This window comes from Mobula birostris, chromosome 8 (assembly GCF_030028105.1).
Source record: "Mobula birostris isolate sMobBir1 chromosome 8, sMobBir1.hap1, whole genome shotgun sequence".
In the NCBI taxonomy this organism is placed as follows: Eukaryota; Metazoa; Chordata; class Chondrichthyes; order Myliobatiformes; family Myliobatidae; genus Mobula; species Mobula birostris.
Genome location: NC_092377.1, coordinates 22723579 through 22745816, shown reverse-complemented (window position 1 = coordinate 22745816; position 22238 = coordinate 22723579). Strand labels below are relative to the sequence as shown.

The 22238-nt window shown below is 40.6% G+C and overlaps 1 protein-coding gene across 1 annotated transcript in view; it reads left to right on the top strand.

Annotated features, from left to right (window-relative positions):
• The window catches only part of prkd3 (protein kinase D3), a 382928-nt gene that overhangs the window by 178719 nt on the left and 181971 nt on the right, over positions 1-22238 (top strand). Inside the window, exon 3 of the mRNA XM_072264891.1 lies at positions 1724-1862. Coding sequence (XP_072120992.1) covers positions 1724-1862 — 139 coding nt within the window. The remainder of the gene's footprint in view (positions 1-1723; positions 1863-22238) is intronic.

Here is a 22238-nt window from a genome sequence, read left to right as displayed (position 1 = left end):
CTATAGGCAGAGTATCAGCTTCCAAATGCAATGTGATATTGTACATTTCCTTCCCAGCTCCAGTCTTGTTCATTAACTGTAAGCTTTTTCCAATTTAACAGCAGCATTTGGATTTGTCGCAAGCTCCATGCTCAAGCACCCTGTTCCAGCTCTTTTCTTTCCTCAGTTGCTTGCTGCTGTTGAAGCTTGTGGGAGGGTTGCATTGACATAATGTCCTGTTTTGGTCTCAGTTCAGTACTGTAACCAGCATTCTGTACTCTATACCCCAGGTAGTAATACCTCTGAAGATCCAGTACACATTATTTATGACAGCACCAGTAGTATTATACAGTTGTATATTTAACTGTTTGTTGTATATACACTATGTCAATTTGTACACCTACAATATATTATCTGTTACATTAGTGTGATAATATTATTTAATATGCTGTGGGTGATACATGTACTGTTTTGCACCTTGGTCCCGAGGAACAGTGTTTTGTTTAGCTGTGTGTGTTTCAATGATGATAAACTTGAACTTTAACACATTTCTATCTCTATCATTCTCCATGTCTACTTTCAGCAGCCCTCAGTTACCTCTAACCCTTGCTTCCCTTTATTCATTTGCACTCAGCACCTTTAGTCGCGTCTCCCATAACTACTTGAACTCTTCACAAACATCTGCTCACCAGTTGTACCTTCTCCACCTCCTGTTGATTCCATCCCCACTGCCTTGAGTTTGAAATGTTTGTGTCAAGGTGGCCTCGTTCCAGCCTTACTCTGCAAACCACTGCAGAAACTCCAATATCTGATCCTGATATCAAATCACTGATCCAATTCTGGATTCCCTGCTTCACCACCACCTCACTTAAGAAAAGAGCTCTTGGTCATCTCTTCTGTGCAGTGGAAATCTCTCTCTAAATCCTTCTGTTGCCTTCCAACTCCAGAAGTTGGTTTAAATTCTTGCCAGTACGTGCTGGGTCCAGATCCCCTCATTACAGTTTTGCTCAACACTGGTTTCTCTTGAGATGATTCAGAATATTCACTGAAAAGGAAAAATCATTAAGCATGTTCAAGAACAAGATCCAGAATTTTAGGAGTTGGTTTGAAAAGAACTGAGGCTAAGGTAGGATTTGCCAGGACAGAGCTGTTTTTTATTTGTCTTGTGCTCTTCTATAAGTACATTTTATAAAAACATGTGTTTAGCATGTGAACATGCAGAAATAATGCATTCATGAGCTCAATATTTTCAAATTTAACTGAGAGTGAGGCATCATTACTTTTCCTAATTCTATGCCATTAATAAAGTAAAATATCCAGTCATTTTCTTCTTAATAACAGGTTGCTGGTGGTAAAGAGGACTATTTGTTTATTTTTCATTTGGTGCAAAGTTAAGGATCTGTTGCACATGGTTTTGTGATCACTTAGAACTGGACTGTAATTTGTGGAAAAAGCATAATTACATTGGAAAGATTTAATGGAAAGCCTAGTGTTTACCTTGTATTATGATATTAATAGATATCTGTGTAAGTGTAATGATATTGACAAGTATCTGTAATTTTTAAAAATACAAACTAACAAATTTTTAAAAGTTGATTGGAACAGTAAAAATGAGGTTATTCGTCATGTTTGGATTCTTTTGGAGAAAATACTGCATTTTAAGTGTTGAGTTGTAGTGAAGATAAGTTGTTAAATCTCTGGAATTTAGCATTTGTAATTCTTATTTAATATGTTTTTATTGTAGTTCCCAGAATGTGGCTTTTTTGGAATGTATGACAAGATCTTACTCTTCCGCCACGACCTCAATTCTGAGAACATCTTACAGAGGCTGATATCAGCAGAAGAAATTCATGAAGGGGACTTGATTGAGGTTGTTCTTTCTGGTAAGTGGTCTCATTAGCTTACGATTTGCTCATTAGTTATGGACTTAAAAGATGTGGATTTACCTTTCTCTTGTACTTGTATATAATGTTTTAAAACCTGACAGCTGTTGTGCATGTTAACATTACCCTTGTCTCAAGGTACTTTAATAACGGATTCTCTCCTTGGATCGCAGCACTGAGGGAACTCTTCTGGTATTTGGAATGTTATTTGAAAAGTTTCCTTTTTCATAGTCTTCATTATAGATATTTTTGTAGTCAGATATGCTCCTTATGTGGAGGGCCATTGAGCATTTGCAATCTTACATAAAGTTTCAAAACAAGTTATGAATAAGTGTTGCACATTTCCATTATAAAAGTAGTTACTTTTCTGAAAAAGGATCTCGCGCTTTCCCGGTGTATATGGTGAATAAGCTCTTCTTGGGCTTCCAGCCAGGTACAGGTATCGATTTTAACGCTTTCGATGACAAACTCTGCCATCTTCATCAGGAATGATGCTTGGGCATGTCTAGTCCAGTGGTATTTATAACCCTGTTGTCCATTCCTCCTGATTGGATAGTCCTCATCCAATCAGGTTTCTGTGGTCCCACCTTGTTTACAATTGAATTCCAGTTCTTACTTGGAGTGAGACCTTTGTCTTTGTTAAAATCCCTTTCCTCTAGTTTTATTTCAAAGGCTTCCTTCACCAGGCAGTTGCAAAAGCCATTGGCATGGCACAGTAGTTCTTACAGAACAGCTACAAGGTGAAAGAAATCAACCGGGCCCTTAAAAGGCTCAACAGAAAAACCAGGAAACCTATCAAAGAGGAGGAACCTGTCGCTACCACCTGTCTTCCCTGCATTTCCATGGTTTCTGGAAAGATCACCAGGATCTTCAAGAAATACAGGATTAATACCATCCACAAAGCAGTAAGGAAGCTCAGATCATAGCTTACGTGAGTCAAAGATGACCTGGACTCACCATGGCTAGCTTTTACAGGATGTCCTGTGAATGTGGAACAGTGTATATCAGCCAGATGGAACACATGGTGGAAACCTGCAGCTAGGAGCACAGAAGGTATATCCATTTGGGTTACCCAGAGCAATTGGCAGTAACAGAACATTGCATTTGCAATGGCCATAGGATTGACTTCAGTTCAAAAATACTATGCCCTACCCATGGCTTTTGGGGGCCACCTGGTAAAGGAAGCCATTGAAATAAAACTTGAGGAAAAGAGTTTTAACAAAGATGAAGATCTTGCTTGAAGTAAGATCTGGAATGGGACAGCAGAAACCTGATTGGATGAGTACTATCCAATCAGGAGGGACATCCAACACCAGACTAGACATTGCCAGGCATCATCCCTGATAAAGAAGGGAGAGTTTGTCATCAAAATATCAGTTAAAATCGATACCCTTACTTAGCTGGAAGCCCGAGAAGAGTTTATTTGCACTTCTGTGAAAGTTTCTTGCTGTAATGCAAGTTGTTAAGCTTAACATAGGTGCTTCAATAATAGCTGTATTTGTTATATTATAATAGCTGTTTAAAAATGAGGTTTAACATGTGATTTCCAATCCAAGTTGGAGAGAGGAATTGTGTGAATTTATTACAGCAATTTGTAATTCAGCCTTCAAGGTACCTTAAACAAAAGATCATAAGAAAATAGGGCCAGGAATAGGCAGCCGAGCTTCCCAAGCCTGCCTCTCTGTTAAATATGATCAGAGCTGATCTGCCAGAGACGTAGTATCTTGTGTGCAGCTCCCCATAGCCCTCATTCCCTGATCCATCAACAGCACACCTACTTCTACAGTGAAAGCCTGCATTCATCTCTGCTTCACAACCTCCTGGGGTAGAAGTCAAATTCTGACAATTTGACTTTCTGTATGAGAGCTCCCTATGCATTGCTGTTTGATAGACTGTCCACTTGTAATTATTTACCCATATTAGTGAACCCGCACCCCCTCTGGTGGAAGCATTTTCAACAGCCAATTTGTTGTGCTCCATGGGGATCTAACATGAAAAAAGATGGCCTCTGGTCTTCTAAACTTCAAAGAATGCATATCTACTGCATTTAGCTATTTGTGATGGGAGAGCCTTTTCATCTCAATAATTAGCCAAGTGATTGTTTCCAATGCTTATACATACTTCTTTAAAAGAGTGGATCAAAACTATGCCACTGACTCTAGGTGTGCCTTGTGCAAGTACAACAGTTCCTGACTACTTGAAAACTTCAGTCCCCTTAAAGTAAAAATCAATATGCCTTTGCTTTCTGAGCCAGCTGCAACAGTCCACTAACATTTTGTGATTTGTGCACAAAAGCATCTAAATTTCTCTATTCCACTCATTTGCATTCTTTTTCCATTTGGACAACAATCTGCCTTTTAATTTCTCCTTAAACCACATGACCTTGTTTCTTGCTGCACTAAACTCCATTTTCAATTTTTTTTTATCCATTCACTCAACTAATCTGTACTTCTGTCGTCCAATTATTTTCATCATAACACATCCTCCCATTTAGCTTGGAGAAAGTTGCATTCTTCTCCCTCCTTCCAAAAAAGTGAATAATTGAAGGCCAAGGACTGATCCCTGAGGCACTCCAGTACTTGCATGCTTTCGACCTCAGAAAGGCCTACTTATCCTGACTCCCAGAATTCAGAAATCAGTTTTCAGTCCATGCTCACGCATTGCCCATACAACATAGAACGTTACAGACCTTTTAGCCAATGATGAGCTGACCCTTTAAACTACTCTGAGATCAATCTTTCTCTCCCACATAGCCCTCCATTTTTCAGATTCGTGTTTAATATTCCTGGCATATATTGTGAAATGTGTTGTTCTGCTGCAGCAATCCATAATAAGAATGAAAAAGTGTCTCCCAAATTTCCCTAATTTATCACTCCCACCACTTCTGGCATGGCTTTCCATGCACTCACCATTAAAAAAACACATAATTTGCTTCTGACACCTCCCTATACTTTCCTCCACTCACATGGAGGTTATGCTCTCTCATATTAGTCATTACCGCCCTTGGGGGAAAAGATCTGTGCTCTCTCTCTGATCTATGTTCTTATCAGCTTGTCTACCTCCTTTCCTCCATTCCAAAGAGAAAAACTGTAGCTTGCTCAACCCATCCACATAAGGTTTGCTCTGTAATCCAACATGAGCTCTTGTACTTTTGGGTGAAATTTCTGCAAGGATCTCCCTTTTGAGAAAGCATGTTTAATTTGTCTTGTAGATGCAAACTTACCTTTAACAATGTGCATTAATTATCAATCAGTAATGGCATCTGCTGAAGCTGTGATCTTCAAATGACTTAAAATACCTAGAACTTCCACACAGTTTCAGTTATTGTGTACTGATGGAAGGCACATCAAGATCAAGTGTGTTCTTCATTGAGACTTGATTGGAGTTCTGAGGATTGCTGATGAAGGAAGTTAATCTGCTGGTGAGCAGATGGTGATGTGTTTTTTGAATTAATGCTAAACAGTGTATTTAAGAGTAATGTTTATTCTGTGACGGGGTCCTGAATTATCCCTATGAACTGTGCTTTTAAAGGAGAGAGAGGCGAAGATTGCTTGGAGATGGTGTTATGGTTTCTGTGCAGCATGTTTACACTTCTGCAAGGACACTGGCAGCTTCTAAGTTCATACAGAGAGAGAAAGGAGGAGCTACTTGATGGACAGCTGCTGTTCAACATGGTGAGATAAATAGAAGGTCATCTGATAGACACACAGACACATGGTTTTGGACACTGGATGAGCTTTGTTGTGCCCACAGAAAGGTGGGTTTTCAGAGGATCGATCAGTGGCTCTCGCTGTGGGGGAAAGGTGTGACTGGTGGGAAGTTATCCGTGTGTCCAACCCTCGGTTGGGTTGATAACTTCATCACAGAAAATGGCCCCTTTGTTGTGGTCACATTCGGTGACTTTAAAGGAAGAGAAGAGGGAAGAGGAAGGTTTGAAACAGAAGAAACCTAGTGACAAGGGATCACTGTTTGGACTCTCTCTCTCTCTAAGCCTGTAAGGGTGAGTTTGAGTTTCATTTGAATACGAAGGTGTGACTGTCACGTAGTTAATCCACAAGAGTGGGTTCTCTGGTGAGGGGAGTACCTTTGTGAATACCACTTGTGTGTTACCCTTGTTTGGGTGTGGTAGTTCACTGAAGAAAGACACCTCTGTGGCAAATCATTGTTGGAGTTATTTCGTGTATCGTGCAACTGGGTAAGTGGCTATCATGTTGTGTGTTCGGGGTTGGTTCCCTTGAAGAGGGTCCACTTCGTGATAAGGTACTGTTGGTGATAATCTATATGTGGATTCTGTTGGAGTATCCTGTGGCCACCACTTTGGAATGACCTGTAGCTGAATTTGGGTGTGGTACCACTTGTGTTGCAAGGATATTCACTGAAGGTCACTGTCGGTGATATTTCATGTGTGGAGTGGAACAACTTCGGAGATAAAACCTACTACTATTGTTATTTTGTATTGCTGTTGTGGAATATCGACGTAATTGTCTTCTCTCGACATTTACCCTGGATTACAAATATCTCTCTCTCATCTCCTATTCTGTGGATGAACTGAACTTTCATACTTTACCATCTCAAGACTCTAAGCCTTGTTTCCCCCAGACTCAATAGTTTGGGAGTTATATTTGCACACATATATACATGTAACACTGCTAACTTGTTTGATGTATCTGGTTATATATGACAGTATTATGTAGTTACTAATAAAATAGCTTGTGTTAATACCAATACCAAACTCTAGCTCTTTCCTATTTCTGCTGGTTCTTTAATCCATCACAGGGCACGTGAGTATTCCCAAGGATAATATCAGAAGATATTAACTCTTCCCTGAAGTGTTAATACAGCTTGAGTGCCTCTTATCCAAAATCCTTCAAAATCTGATCTTTTTTGATTGCTGATATGATGTCACAGATGGAAAATTCCACAAGAACTGTGTTGCTTTTCTTACCCTGCACATATATTATATTAATGGTATGTAATAATTTTTACTGTTCAGTACATGTGCAATGAACAAGTGTAAGAGGAAACTGCTTTCCAGTAGCATGTAAATTCAGAGTTGGAAATGATGGTGATCCCAAACTATTTCATAATTTATTCCAAGGTCCAAAAAAAAATCCAAATGACTTCCAGTCCCAAGCATTTTGGATAAGGGGTAAATCAACCTATAGTGCGAATGATAACTATCTACAATATTGGAAAATTCCCTGAATGTTGATGAAACATGAGTTTGTGTCTCATGAGAGATGTGACATATCATCAACAGTGTTATATCACTGTGATGCGTGCAACTTCTAAATGTCCACACAATGGTTGTGTGAAACAGGCTGAAAAAATAATTTGTTGATTGATTTATTCACTTATTTTCTGTAAACAAGTTCTGAATTTTCTTCCAAATCTCAAAATGTTTGTGTAATAATTTGTGAATTCTGTCAGCGCAAATTTCTGTAACCTGGAATTCACCTGTATTCTTGCGGAACTCCTTTGGATATACAGTACAGTACCTGCCAATGATTTCTTGCAACCCATCTTTGTCTGCTTGATTTCCTTTTGTAAGCACCTCCCAGCGCTCTTTATTAATCTGCTTCCGCTCTGGATTTAGTGGGAATATATTTTTTACATCAGATGTTTCTGTACTTATGCAGTTTTGATTGGTAAATGTAGCTTTTCAGTTTCGGGTCACTCCTTTGCACTTGTCACTTGTGCGTTCAGATTCTTATGATGCAGAACAGGCATGATGAAAGATCTGAATTTCATCAGTTCTGTATCTGAGGTACTATTTCCTGTTAGTGTGCACTGACCACTGTTGTACTTCGGTGAGTTCAATCGGCAGTTGACCACAGGCGATAATTGTCAACAAATCGCTTTTTAGCTGTTGGTCATTATGTCTGCCCACATGTCTGCAAAGCTTCCTCATTTTTAATCCCTTACAGAACATTGAATATTATGGATGGCAAGCAGATAACTCAGTTCAGCAAAAAAAAAATTCTAACTTGTACTAAAATTTTGCTTGTGTTGTTTCCAGTCTACTGCCCTGTCTGATGTGCACTGGAAAATAAATGATATTAATGATTTGTGTAATGATAATATTGGCTTTAACATAAAATTTATTCTGTGTTGGATACAGACGGGATATGCAATCTAATAAAATGTCATTAAAATGATGGACGAGACTTTAGTTACATAGTTTCGTACTTACTGATATCAGTTCTGTAGCATGCACAGAGCCCAGGCTTGGCCAGATAGTGGTTCAGTTAGGAAGAATCACTGTTCTTAAATTGTGTAATTAAACATAATTTTGACTGGAATATGGCTCAAAGATGTACTGTGGAAAGTAGATGATATTCACTGTTAGGAAATAAAGGATTGCATTTGGAATGTCATACATTCCAAATTTTGTCCTCAAAGGAGTAGGGGAATTATGTTGTATGGATAGATTCAGATGTGGGTTTTGTTTTGTTGAAGTTAACAAAGAAAAAAGCATTAAGCTGTGCAAGTCCAACTGCTCAGACATAATTGTGATAATAACTGATTAGCACTTTGACTGACAGAAGTTGCAATTCAATGTTATTAGCAGGCAGATCGAGAGTTAAAGGAGTGGAAAGAGTCTCTTTGCTGAAAATCATGGCTGATCTTTAAAACAGCTCCATTGTGAGTGATTTCTCTTTTGTAGTAATATGCTTGTCTGCTCAAACTGTGGGCCTTTATGTCCTTTTCTCAGTAATTGGGCTGAGCACAAAATTTACCGTCGTAGAAGACTTGGTACTTCCAGGAATTCAATATTTGTTTTAACCCTGATCTTCTCCAGAAAGGGGTTTTAAAACAAACACACACACACACACACACACACACACCCCCCCGACTGTTGGTAATGCTGTTCCTTTATTTTAGATACCAGTTTGATATCAATACTTATACTGTTGGCGTGCGGGCAAGTGGTTAAGGCATTCGACTAGCGATCTGAAGGTCATGAGTTCGAGCCCCAGCCAAGGCAGCGTGTTGTGCCTTTGAGCAAGGCACATAACCACACAGTGCTCTGCGACGACACTGGTGCCAAGCTGTATGGGTCCTAATGCCCTTCCCTTGGACAACGTCAGTGTTGTGGAGAGCGGAGACTTGCAGCATGGGCAACTGCTGGTCTTTCATACAACCTTGCCCAGGCCTGCGCCCTGGAGAGTGAAAACATTCCAGGCGCAGATCCATGATCTCGCAAGACTAATGGATGCCTTTATTTATTTATTGTTGGTGAACAAAAAGATTTGTATATCTTTTTGATTTACATTGTTAAATCTGTCAGAAATGATTCATATGTAATGAGAAAATGTGAGAGATTTTGCACATCATAAATGAGTGAATACGTTTTCAGTGGTGGTAGAAATGACTTGGACCCACTTCAGTTAGCCTACTAGAGCAACAGGTCCACAGCAGATGCCATCTCATTGGCTCTTTGCTCAACCCTGAAACATCTGGAGAGCAAAGATGCATACATCTGGATGTTTTAAATGGACTGCAGCTGGGCATGCAATACAATCATCCCCTCAAAACTAATCAATAAGCACCAAGATCTCGGCTTCAATACTTCCTGTGGAGTTGGATCCTGAATATCCTCACTTGTTTACCCCAGTAAGATTAGATTGGCAACAACATCTCTTCCACGATCTCCGTCAGCACTGCTGCACCACAAGACTGTATGCTTTGTCCCCTGCTCTGCTCACGTTACACTTATGACTGTTCAGCTAAGCACAGCTCCATTGCCATATTCATGTTTGCTGACCACACTGCTGTTAAAGGCCAAATCAAGAGTGGTGAGAATCAGTATACAGGAGGGTGACTGAAAATCTGGTTGAGTGATATCATTAACAACCTGTAACTCAATGTCAGCACGACCAAGGAGCTGATTATTGACTTCAGGAGGAGGAAACCAGAGGTCCATGAAGCCAGTCCTCATCAGGCACCAGTGTTGAGAGGGTTAGCAACTTTAAATTCCTCAGTGTTATCATTTCAGAGGACCTGTCCTGAACTCAGCATGCAAGTGCAGTTATGAAGAAAGCACAGCAGCACCTCTACTTCCTTTGGTAACCAGCCTCAATGACTATCGCCCAGTGGCACTTGCATCTGGTGTTGAAACATATCAGCTCCTGTCTGAGTGATGACTTGGATTTGTTTCACTTTGTCTACCAAAGCAACAGGTCTACAGCAGATGCCATCTCATTGGCTCTTCGCACAACCCTGGGCACACCTACACCTGGGCAGCGAAGGTGCATACATCACGATGCACTTTATGGATTATAGCTCAGCATTTAATGTCATCGTCTCCTTAAAACTAATCAGTAAAGTCGAAGACCTGGCCTCAATATTCCCTTGTGCAGTTGGATCCTGGATTTCCTTACTTGTAGACCCCAGTCAGTTTGGATTGGCAAAAATATCTCCTCCACAATCTACATCAGCACAGGAGCACCACAGGGCTGTGTGCTTAGGCCCTTGCTCTACTCACTTTACACCTGCGACTGTGTCGCTAAGTACAGCTCCAACACCATAAACAAGTTTGCTGATGACACCACTGTTGTGGGCTGTATCAAAAGTGGGGATGAATCAGTATACAGGAGGGAGATTGAAACCTTGGCTGAGTGGTGTAATTACAACAACCTCTCACTCAAATGTCATTGAGGCCGAGGAACTGATTGTGGAGAGGGAAACCAGAGATCCATGAGCCAGTCATCATTGAAGGATCAGAGATGGAGAGGGTCAGTAACTTTAAATTCCTGGGTGTCTTCTCAAATAGTAGTGTCGGACTTTAGAATTTGAACCTTCAGTTTTGGTGCTTAAGAGAAAGATTAGCTTTACTTGTCACTTGAAGGTCGAAACGTACAGGAAAATGCGTTGTTTGCATCAATGACCAACACAGTCTGAGGATGTGCTGGGGGCAGCCTGCAAGTGTCGCCATGCTTCTGGCACCTACAACTGACTAACCCTAACCCGTATGGCTTTGGAAAGAGTGAAGAAACCGAAGCACTCATCGAGGAACCCCACGCGGTCATGGGGAGAATGTACAATCACTTCATAGAGAGCAGCGGGCATTGAACTGGGGTTGGCAGCGCTGTGACAGCATTACGCTAAACACTACACCAGCGTGCCACCCTACAAAGAGAAGTAGTGAGGTAATATTCTTGGGGTCATAAGCCATTCAGAAATCAGATGGGAAAAGTGCAAGCTCGGTATAGACTGCACTGAGGTCAGGATTGAGCCTATGTCTGGGGCTGTGAGATCACAACCTCTACTCACTGTGTCACTCATTGTTTCCATCTTCTCCCTGCAACAATATTGTAGTCTGAAGTTGAAAGTGTAAAAAGGCAGCCTTGAATCTCTGAATGATTTTGGTGCAAATCTGATGTAGGTCAGATTTTTTGGCCTTCTCTGCTTGTGCTAGTTACTGTAACAGTTGGCACTATACTCCTCTCTCACCTCATAACCATGCAATTTTTTTTTTTACCCTTTCCAAATCATCCAATCTTTGTAAAATTGGTTGAAATTCCTCAGCAAAGTTCCCTCCCCCCCCCCCCCAAAAAAAATGTTTGGCCTTTTAATGTAAATTGAGTTGAAGCTGTTGGAAAGGCAAATCCAAAATAAAAGTGAAATGGACAAAGCCAAGTTTTTCCATCCAATGCATTTTTAATGGTCTTTTGCGGAATCTTCCTTCCAAGTATTACAAATAATCAAGGTGATTACAGATCATTTGTACGAGCTTCTGGTTTCTGACCCTCAAATTTTTTGGCAAGGGTCCTAAATTCCTTCCTCCATTGTTCTCGCAAAAGATAGTTTTGAGGTGTTTCACTCGGTTTCTAGGGTTTCCTGAAAACCCTAGGGATATTTTGCAGCTGTTAGCAAATCACATTTTAGTTCACATGAATACAGAGTAGGCTGAGGGGCCAACCTGTAGAGATGGACAAAGTTAGGAAGGGCTTAGATAGGGTAGATAATTCCCTTAAACAAAGCTATCTAAAACTGGAGAGTATAATTTAGGATAAAGAGTAAGTGGTTTAGGGGAGTTCCAAAGGAAGATTTTTATTTCCATCTAGATGGTGATGGGATCTGGAACATCTTCACTGGGTGGGTGATGGAGGAGCATCATCATTATCATTGCACGCCATGTAATATGACATGGGCAATCGTGGTCTTTCCATGACCGTAACTGTTCTTGGGAAATTCTTCTACGGAAGTGGCTTGCCATTGCATTCTTCTGGACAGTGTCTTTATAATACGGGTGATCCCAGTCATCATCAGTACTCTTCAGTGATTGCCTGGCGTCAGTGGTCGCAATACCAGGATCTAACCACCTGCTCTCATGGTTTCACGTGACCCTGATTTGGGGGGAGGCAGGGGAGAGTGGGGTGCAGGTCGAAGCAGCCACTGCACCTTGCTCAAGAGTGACCTACAGGCTAGCGGAGTGAAGGAGTGCCTTGGACATCCTTGGGTAGAGACACTACCTCGCCACCCATTCTCAACATTTAGGAAGTGTCTAGATTGAGTACCAACGCATCTAATATTGGGGAGAAAGTGGTGTTAAGTGCATGAATGTAGGTAATAATTGACTGCTGACATGGACATGCTGGATTGAAGGCTGAATGACACTATGCCTCTCATAACACTTAAATCAAAATTCCTATTTACATCGGTGATGGAAGTTATGAACTGTCTGCTCAGTCAGTTAAAATTATCTCTTAAATCTTTTAAAGTGAGAATTTGACCACTATCCAGTTAGTATTTATGTTGGCTACTCCTCGTTAATGTATACAATGCATGATAAATGTCTGCATTAAAATTAATATCCCAGTATATGCCCCACTAACATGATTTATTTGGCGTTTCTTGTAAATTCTGGGTGGCCTCTCTCTGTTCTAGTTTCATTCCAGACAGCTGTTGATTTCATCTGCAGTTTTGATTATGTTTCTGAGTCTATGTTATTAGCCTTAATTAGAAATAAGTGGTCCCAACTGGATATTGTCCTGAGATTTTGCTTACCCCTTTGTTTTGTAGTTTTATTTTTGAACTGTTAATCCATAAATCCTCACTAATCTCAATTTCTAGCCTTGCATCAGGGACATTATTTGATGCCTTTTGGAAATCTCTGCTTTTCTCTCAAGTGCTAGTTGGCTGAATGAAGATGGCCGCCAGCTTTCATTTCACCCCCAGATGTCTTGCTGTACTCCTTCCTTGATTACATCAGTTTTCTCATCAGTACTTATCCTTCAGTATTCCCTCTGTGGTTCCAGTCAGATGAGATGTTACACGAAGGGCTTTATTCTGCTTTTCCCGTGGGATGTTTCAGTTAAAGAGGGCTTCTCTTGTTTCTCATCTAACAAGTTTCCCTTCATCAACGCTATCGGATGCGGTTTAGCAGGTCAGAGTTCATTTGTGCTTGGTGGGATCTGTATAACTTGGCTGCTGTGGTTTCTTATCTGCAAACTGTGGCCACGCATAAAGCAAACCATTAGATGTTTAACCCTTTAGGGCTTCGCAAAACAGTAGATACCTTATTATTTTGTGATAATAAATCACCTTGTATTGCATCATGACTGAAGCCAAATGATGCTGCAGCATCCTGTGAGAATAGTCACTTCAATATAGTTTTTACTTTTGAGTGTGACCTCACTAAATAAATTACTTGTTGGACTCATCCCTGCACCTTTTAATGAAGTGAAATGCAGCATAATTAAAGTTCAGACTAAAAATAAGTATCTGTTACCATATTCTACTCTGAGGTACAAACGCCAATGTCAGGATGCTGTTCATTGACTATAGCTCAGCGGTTAACACCATCATTTCCACAGTCCTTATTGATAAGCTGCAGAATCTGGGCCTCCGTACCTCTGCATTTGGATCCTTGCCTTCCTAGCTGGAAGACCGCAATCTGTGCGAATTGGTAATATTTCCTCCACGCTGATGATCAACATTGTTGCACCTCAGGGGTGTGTGCTTAGCCCACTGCTCTACTCCCTCTATACCCATGACCGTGTGCTTAGTATAGATCAAATGCCATCTATAAAATTGCTGATGATGCAACCATTGTTGGTGAGTCTCAGTGAAGATGAGAGGGAACCTCATAGAGCAATTAGAAGTGGAGAGAGTGAGCAGTTTCAAATTCCTGAGTGTCAAGATCCCTGAGGATCTAACCTGGTCCCAACATATCAATGCAGAAACACAGAAGGCAAGATAGCAGCTATAGTTCATTAGGAATTTGAGGAGATTTGGTTTGTGTTACATGCTCAAGGAGATCTGTGTTTTTTTTGTGAGAATGATGTAATGGTCTTTTGGAGGTCACCTGATGTGATTTTCCCGCCAATGTGAGGTCATGTGATGACATGTGACCCATGACTCAGGTGACGCAGTGGGTTTTTTTTTAGTTTGTAGATTTCCAGGTAGAATGTGTTGTGTCTCCGTTTCTGTTGCGTGTTTGTTTTTGTGACGCAGTTTCATGTTTAAAACGGAGTATTGCGTTCTATAGAAAAATACCATATTATTGGACTGGAAATTTTTGGTAGATATGTTGATTTACCCAATTCCAGCAGTAGAAAGGAGAGTGAAGAATTTATCGAAGTACAGAATTGAAGAATCGAGAGAAGTTGGCATCGTTTGGCAGTTTAATAAAAGATTGACCTTATTGAGTCTTCGTTGGAGGAGTACGACCTGCATCTTGCCAAAAAGAGCAAGGAGTTCATGCAAAAAGGTGCTCTCTCTCTCTAAAGGAATTTAAGGTCCGTTGATTTAAACTGTTTATTTTTGGCATCGTGAATCCTGTGGACAGAACCAGCAGGAAAGTTGTGTCTGTGAAGAAATCCTTCTCCAGAGAAGTCTCTCCCAATTGAACGTGTAAATCTGTTGGACTTTCCAAGTTATCGCTTTAAGAACTATATCTGACTGTATCGCTTTAAGAACTGTTTTCGCCTTTAACGCTTTAAGAACCAGAGCCGAGTGGCGATTTGGTGAACGGCTGCATATCTGTTAACTTCCGGTTAAAGTTTTTGTGTTTTTTCCCGCCTTATCGTTTATCCGTGTTTAATAAATGTTTGGTTGTTTTTATATAACCTGTCTCGATTGATATTCATTGGTGCCAGTTACGTTACAGTTTGTCAACTAAAACACTCAAACTTCTACAAATGTACTGTGGGGAGCATTCTGACAGGCTGATTCATTTTCTGGTGTCAGGGTGGGTTGGGGTGGCTACTGCACAGGACTGAAAGAAGCAACAGAAAGCTGTAAAATTTGTCAGGTCCATCTTGGGTACTAGCCTCTGTAGTATCGAAGACATCTTCAAGGAGTGGTGCCTCAGAAAGGCGGTGTCCATTAATAAGTACCCTCTGCAGCAAGAACATGCCCTTTTCTTATTATTACTGTCAGGAAAGAGGTACAAAAGTCTGAAGGCACCCACTCAGTGATTCAGGAACAGCTTCCTCCCCTCTGCCATCCGATTCCTAAATGGACATTGAACTGATGAACCCTACCTCACTTTTTAAAAATATAAACAGTATATTACTCCTGTTTGCACTATTTTTTAATCTGTTTAATATATATGTAATTGATTTATTTATTTTTCCTTCTATATTATGTGTTGCATTGAACTGCTGCTGCTAAGTTAACAAATTCCACGACACATGCCAGTGATGATAAACCTGATTCTGAATCCATTTCTTGCAGGCATTCCCAATAAATACAAAGAACCACAATAGAATCAGTGAAAAAAACTTCACACAAACTGCTGTGCAAAAGACAAATTGTTCAGCCACAGAAAGAAAAGCATAATAATAAATTAATAGATAATAAATACAGAGAACGTGACCAAGATGGAGCTGGCGATACACAACTTTTTAACAAGGATTCATATTCAGATAATTGAAAGCAGGTGATATTCATTCCTGCTTAAGAGATTTCATTGAGTGTTGTCCGTAAAATGATGTCAAAAAGTATTTTGAATTGTCTGCTCTGTGGGTGGTGAAAGAGATTTGCTGAAGTGCTTGAAAGAGAAGGCTGCCAGGAGTATTGGATTGTGTTTGGAGGAACTGGCTCAGGACTAGGGAATGAAACGGTGCCACGAGGACCAAGGAAAACTGAACAAAATGCTGGATTATATTTCCTTTATGCTGTTCCTTTACTGCCTAGCTCTGACTTTCTGCATTGGTGCTTTTGTGAGGAGAGGGTCTGTGCTACTTGCTGGTGGTCTTCCATTAAGGGTGATGAATCTTTTTCAAACTGAAGTAACTAGTGTGCATAAAACTTAGAGCAGCAATGTTAATCATAAACAGAACTTCTAGTGTTTCTTCGTTTCCAAGAAACATTGAAACATCTGTTTATAATTAACATATTATCCATACGTGTCATACAGTTCAACATGAATAAGTGTACTGAAAATTCAGCTGGGTATGAGAAGAACATGGATAATATTCAGGATTGCTGGCTTATCAGGAAATTTCTTCCACTTCTTTCTCCGTCATTGTCAGGATGAAAGATCATATATACTCTAGTGGTGATTTTATGACCTGAAGGTGTCATGTGGGGATTATCTGAAATATAAGCATGTTCCTGCTTTATATTCAAGCAACACACACAAAAAAATGCTGGTGAATGCAGCAGGCCAGGCAGCATCTATAGGAAGAGGTACAGTCGATGTTTCGGGCCGAGGTCCTGACGAAGGTTCTCTGCCTGAAACTTTGACTGTACCCCTTCCTATAGATGCTGCCTGGCCTGCTGCATTGACCAGCACTTGTTATGTGAGTTGCTTGAACTGCCAGCATCTGCAGATTTCCTCATACCCTGCTGGATATTATTGTCTGATCTGGAGCTTATGAACATCTTTTAATGGCCAGTGGCAGCAATCATGTCAATTTTTTAGCCTTCCTCACAGGAGAATGGGGTGAGACTTAAAACTTATTTAAAGTAAGTTTTAGCTTAAACTTTCAGCTTTTAAAATGTTTTGATAGCAGACAGGTATGTATCAGCTTTATATTCTCCTGAGGTAAAAACGTTACTGGAACCCAGAGTGTTCATCATAAGTGTTTTCTCCATTCTAATGGAGAATAACATTAAACATGTGTCAGTCAGCTTTAATATTATCCCTTGTGAGAGCAGTTGTTTAGTTATTAACAAGCATACAAGTTTTGGGTAATTCATATCCTTATGAAGAAGTTGGTTCCTTATGAAGAAGGTAGTTAGCCTAGGAGGGAGGAATCATGGCTTAAGTTGAGTGAATGATGTAATATTTTCCACAGTCTCTTAAATTGGAAGGGATAGTTTTGATGACAATACAATATTGAAGTAGTTCCTGCTCTAGTGGTTCAGACCAAGTGGAGATTGAGTAAAAGTTTTAAGATTGATTGGTATTAATACAAAGTTTGTATGGCTATAACTACTGGATTCCGCAGCGAAAACTCACCTTTCTCCAGCTTCATACGTCTCAGGAGTATGTGACTTTGGTCCTGCCAAATCCATGAGATTGGGATGTCTTGCCCACCCAAATCCCAGTTTGTGTGAGTGCTGTGTGATTTACTACCCTTGCAATAGCCTGTCGGCATGAAGTAATAGATCACACACTGCATACAATTATAAAGAAGTATATTTACATTATGAAGACATGCAGTCCTCTTTTATTGTCATTTAGTAATGCATGCATTAAGAAATGATACAGTATTTATGAACATTAATTTAACCAAAAAGTTCATAAAGAGAAGAAAAAAGCAGAAATGACCCATTATAATTAAATAGTCAAATGTGCACGGGTTGGAGCTCAAATTCTCCAGCAGCCATATTTGTCGATCCTTGGTATTCCTTCGCACCTTGGCTCTATCAATTCTCGTTTTCCCACCAGATCGAATCCTACAGCCAGTTCTCTCCATTTCCTGCAGAATAACAACCAAGACCACCTTAGTGTCTCTCACAAAACCTCTCCCCCCAGTGTTCTCTAGAACCTTCTCCCAGTTCCACCATCCCAATCGGATAACACACTTACCTTCAACAATAAGCCAAACAGGCTGAAAGCAGAACAGACTGCTCTTTTGGAACTGCTAAAATGAAATGCCGACAGCATAGCAGTAAAAATGCGGACCAGAGCATTACACTCATGTTGTGCCTTTGGTGTGATAAACATTTTCCGAGTAGTCATAGAAAGGTCTTTGGATTTATGGCTTGGTTGGAGAGCTAGGTTTGAAGGATTGCATTAGACCAGAGGCAGATAAGGTTAGGAAGAGATGAGACTTGGATTAGGGGATGTTAATGGTCTAGGCAGCTGAAGTCAGTTGACTGTGGTGGAGTGATTAAGATCAGAGATGGGTGAAGCAGGTTCCAGAGATGAAGTGGAGGTGTTAAAGGGTATATATAGATGAGAATGAAAATTTAAAACCTCAGTGGTTGACAGAACATGTGGAAATCCAGGGTACTAAAGAGTTAGGATCATGTATGGCTACAATGGCTGCACTCTGGCACATTGAAATTGGAGTTTTGCACATGTTTCTTGCAGCAAGTTTATCAGCAAAGGTAGAGAAAGAATTAGGGAACAACACACAAAGGGATGGGGTTTATCAGAGAGGCATCTGTTAAATGTGAATTGAATGTATTTGGGAAAGTAAATTGGGAAATAAAAGATTTTTTTTTGCAATGGAGTAAGTTCACCTCGATTTGCACCATAAACTTCCTTAAGCCTACATGAGCACATCCTTGCAAAGTACCTGTCCTAACTGTCAGATTACATTATCTCTCTGACCTTTTAATGGATTCTATCCCTAGATACCACCACTCGTTGTGGCAGTCCATTATAGCGATTATTCACCATCTTTCAAAAGAAGTACTTTGTTCTGTAGGTAATGTAATTGGGAGAAATGTACATAATTCACAACCACGGGCATTGAGCTGGGGTATCACTTTAAGAGGCTGGTCTGACGTGCTGACATTCTTATGCAAAGTTTTTTAGCGGCTTTTGCTTTATGGGTTTTGCAGTTTAATAAAAATGTGTTATGGGTTTCATTAAACATAAAATTCCTTAGTTTGTTTTATTTGTGAAAACCTACGGTTCTTCACTTCAGCCCAGCTGCATGTATCCTTGAACCTGTGTCCTGTTGGAATGCTGCCTGTATAAATCTGAGAATATTCTTGCAGCTTTTCTTTCCCAATCCTGTTGGCTATCAGCTGGATTGTGAGTTGAATAAGATGTTCTCTGAGATAGAATTGTTTTTCAATATTTGTGGAACTTTACTTGGTGAGCAATTCTTTACACCCAAAGCCTTTCATATCAGGAGTCGGTTTAATTCCTGTTTACTTTGCAGTCTCTTTGAGGATGTACAGTGCAATGCTCTAGTGCTGGAGCAATATGAACTATAGCCATTGTGATGGTGCATTTTGGCCAGAGCATTACTGTTTCATGATATCTGGGGCTCCAGTGCATCACCCCAGGTCTTGAATCTTCCCTTTGAAGATGATTATCTCCGTCTAAGTCCATCTAGATAAAAATGCTTCTCTAACTCATCCAGTCCATTAAAAACAGCAAACCTGTTGACAGTTAAAGAACTGAAGTAATTAACCCTAATAGTAGTTCAGCTGTTAATATTCGTCATCCTGATATCATTGCTCCCTGTTTAAAACAAACAATGCAAAATTAATCAAAACATTCTCGCACACAAGATGATTTTTATTTCTTTTTGCAGTTGGTATCTCTGTTTTGTTGCATGACTTGGCTCTGGGTGGTGTGGTCTTGTGTGCCATATTGATAGATGGATATGTAGTTTTTGCTTAGTGCAGTAAAATTTGGCGTAGTGTCGCAGATTGTCTGGCAGAAGTGGTCCTGCACACCATTTGCATTGTAACATCACCAGGAGAGCTCCTGTGCTATGTTCTGCAGTGGAGGAGGACAGATTTATTACATACATTTATGCCAAAACAGAATGGTGCATATACTTCTTAATGTTTAACACAGGAATCAGTCTAAATGCAGTAAATTACATGTGTGCAAGATTTAATACACCTCTGGCACTAACGGCGAACAGGGTTGTAGAATAAGGATGGAGATTTTATTAACATCACACATGGAAAGTTACTAACCCAGTTGTGTGTTCAGGCCAGCAAAGCTCAGCATTACAGCCACTCCATCGGGAATGGAAGAAGCTTGACATGGGATGAGTCTTTCTGCTGCCTATCCATACTGTACTAAAATAAGAATGTGCCTTCATAAACCTGCACATTACTTAAAGTACATGTCACTGTAAAAGGACTACGGTGATTCAAGAGGTTAAAGGGCCATCCTATCTTTGGTCAGCTGCCTTGACAGGGCAAAAATGGACCAGTATCAATTACTGATAACCAAAAAAATTAAGTTGAATCAAAATCTGGAACTTGCAGCATCAACCCTTCTATTGATAGCCTCTTGATCTGAAATATTTCTCTCCCCATTGATGCTGCTTGTCCTGCAGACTGCTATAAATTTTCTATTAAAGCTGGGTTGAAGAAGAATTTCTTCAGCCAGAAAGTGGTGAATTTCTGGAATTCATTACCTCAGACAGCTGTGGAGGCTAAGTCACTGGGTTTATTTAACTTGATACGTTATTGATTGTTATTCATTTCTGGTAGGGGTTGGGGGAAAGGTTGAGAAAAGGGAAAAAAAAAATAGCCATGAATACATGGTAGAGCAACCTTGATGGGCTGAATGGACCAACTCTACTCCTATATCTTAAAGTCTTATAGAATAAAGGGGATAGCTTAGTGTTGAGATTTGTGTAATGACTTGGTTCTCCAGCTTGACTCCTGAAGATGCGAGACTACACTGAACATTGTTAGGCTGTTGAACACAATGCAGCTGAGCCCAATCCTCGAACAGCAAGCACTCGTGCAAGATGTTGTGGGGAATATCTCCGAGGGTCAAACCTGCACTCACCATCTCGAGGCAGCTACATAGGAGACACAACGGTGGCTATATTTCATTAGGAGTTTGAGAGAAGGTTTGGTATTTCTGCAAAAAAAAAACCTCAAACTTCTACAGGTATACCTTAGAGAGCATTCTAACTTGCTGCTTCGCCGTCTGGTATGGGGTGATGGTGACTGCACAGCATTGAAGTAGGCTGCAGAGAGTTGTAAACTTCGCTCCATTGTGGGCACTAGCCTCCAGACATCTACAAGGAGCAATGCCTCAAAAAGGCCGCATCCATCTTTGAGGACCTCCGTCACCCAGGCCATGCCTTGTTCTCTTATGAGAAAGGAGGTACAGGAGCCTGAAGGAACACACTCAATGATGCAGGAGCAGCTTTTTCCCCTCTGGTATCTGATTTCTGAATGGACATTGAACCCATGAACACTACCTTACTACATTAAAATTTCAATATTTGCACAACTTAGTTTAACGATTTAATATGTGTGCACTTACTGTAACTCAATTTTTTTTCTCTCTATTATGCATTGCATTGTGCTACTGCAGCAAAGTCAACAAATTTCACAACATATGCCGGTGAAATTAAACCTGATTCTGATTTCTGAATGGAAAGAGAAAGGATCAGCTTTCTAGTTTACCGATGGGAAGCTTCTTGATACCATCCTCACTTTGAGGAGATCTGGAATTGGAATGTAACCATTTTTAATTACCATATACCACCATTCTGCTCAATGCTTTGCTTGCTCTAGTCTACCCAGTGGTAGTGTGCTCTTGCTCAACCTAATACAACCATGGTAGATACCATCCCCAGGAAGCCAGAAGGATTATCTGTGGAGCACTTGAGACTTATCTCACTGCTTGGTTCTCTGGCTTGCTTCCTGAAGGTGTGAATCCAAACAATGAACATCTCGAGTGGCTTCCTGTGCTAGCTCTTAATGAACCTGATCTCTGCAAGGAAAACATCCTCCTTAAAGACCAACAGTGGCTGACAGCCAGCAAAGCCTTTCCCACAGGCAAAGGACCTGAGACCCAATCCTCTGCATGTGCGTGAAAAGTAGCCATCACACCGGAGCAGATTGCAAATTCTGCAAAAGTAATTTCAGGACTAGCTCTTGATACGGCACTTCACGCTATGGGCTGCAAACATCATCTGTCATCTTGTGACCCAGCTGACCAGTGAAGCCCCAGACTAAGTGGCACAATAGCATAGTAGTTAGCACAACGCTTTACAGTACTAGCAACCTAGGTTCAATTACTGCCGCTGGCTGTAAGGAGTTTGTATGTTCTTGCCGTGAGCACCTGGGTTGCCTCTGGGTGCTCCAGTTTTGTCCCACCGTCTAAAGACGTTACCAGTTGGTAGGTTCATTGGTATAGTTGTAATTTGTCCCGTGAGTAGGCGGGGATTAAATCTGGGGACTGCTGGGCGGTATGGCTCGAAGGACCTTAAGGGCCTATTCCACGCTGTATCTCCATAACTAAACTAG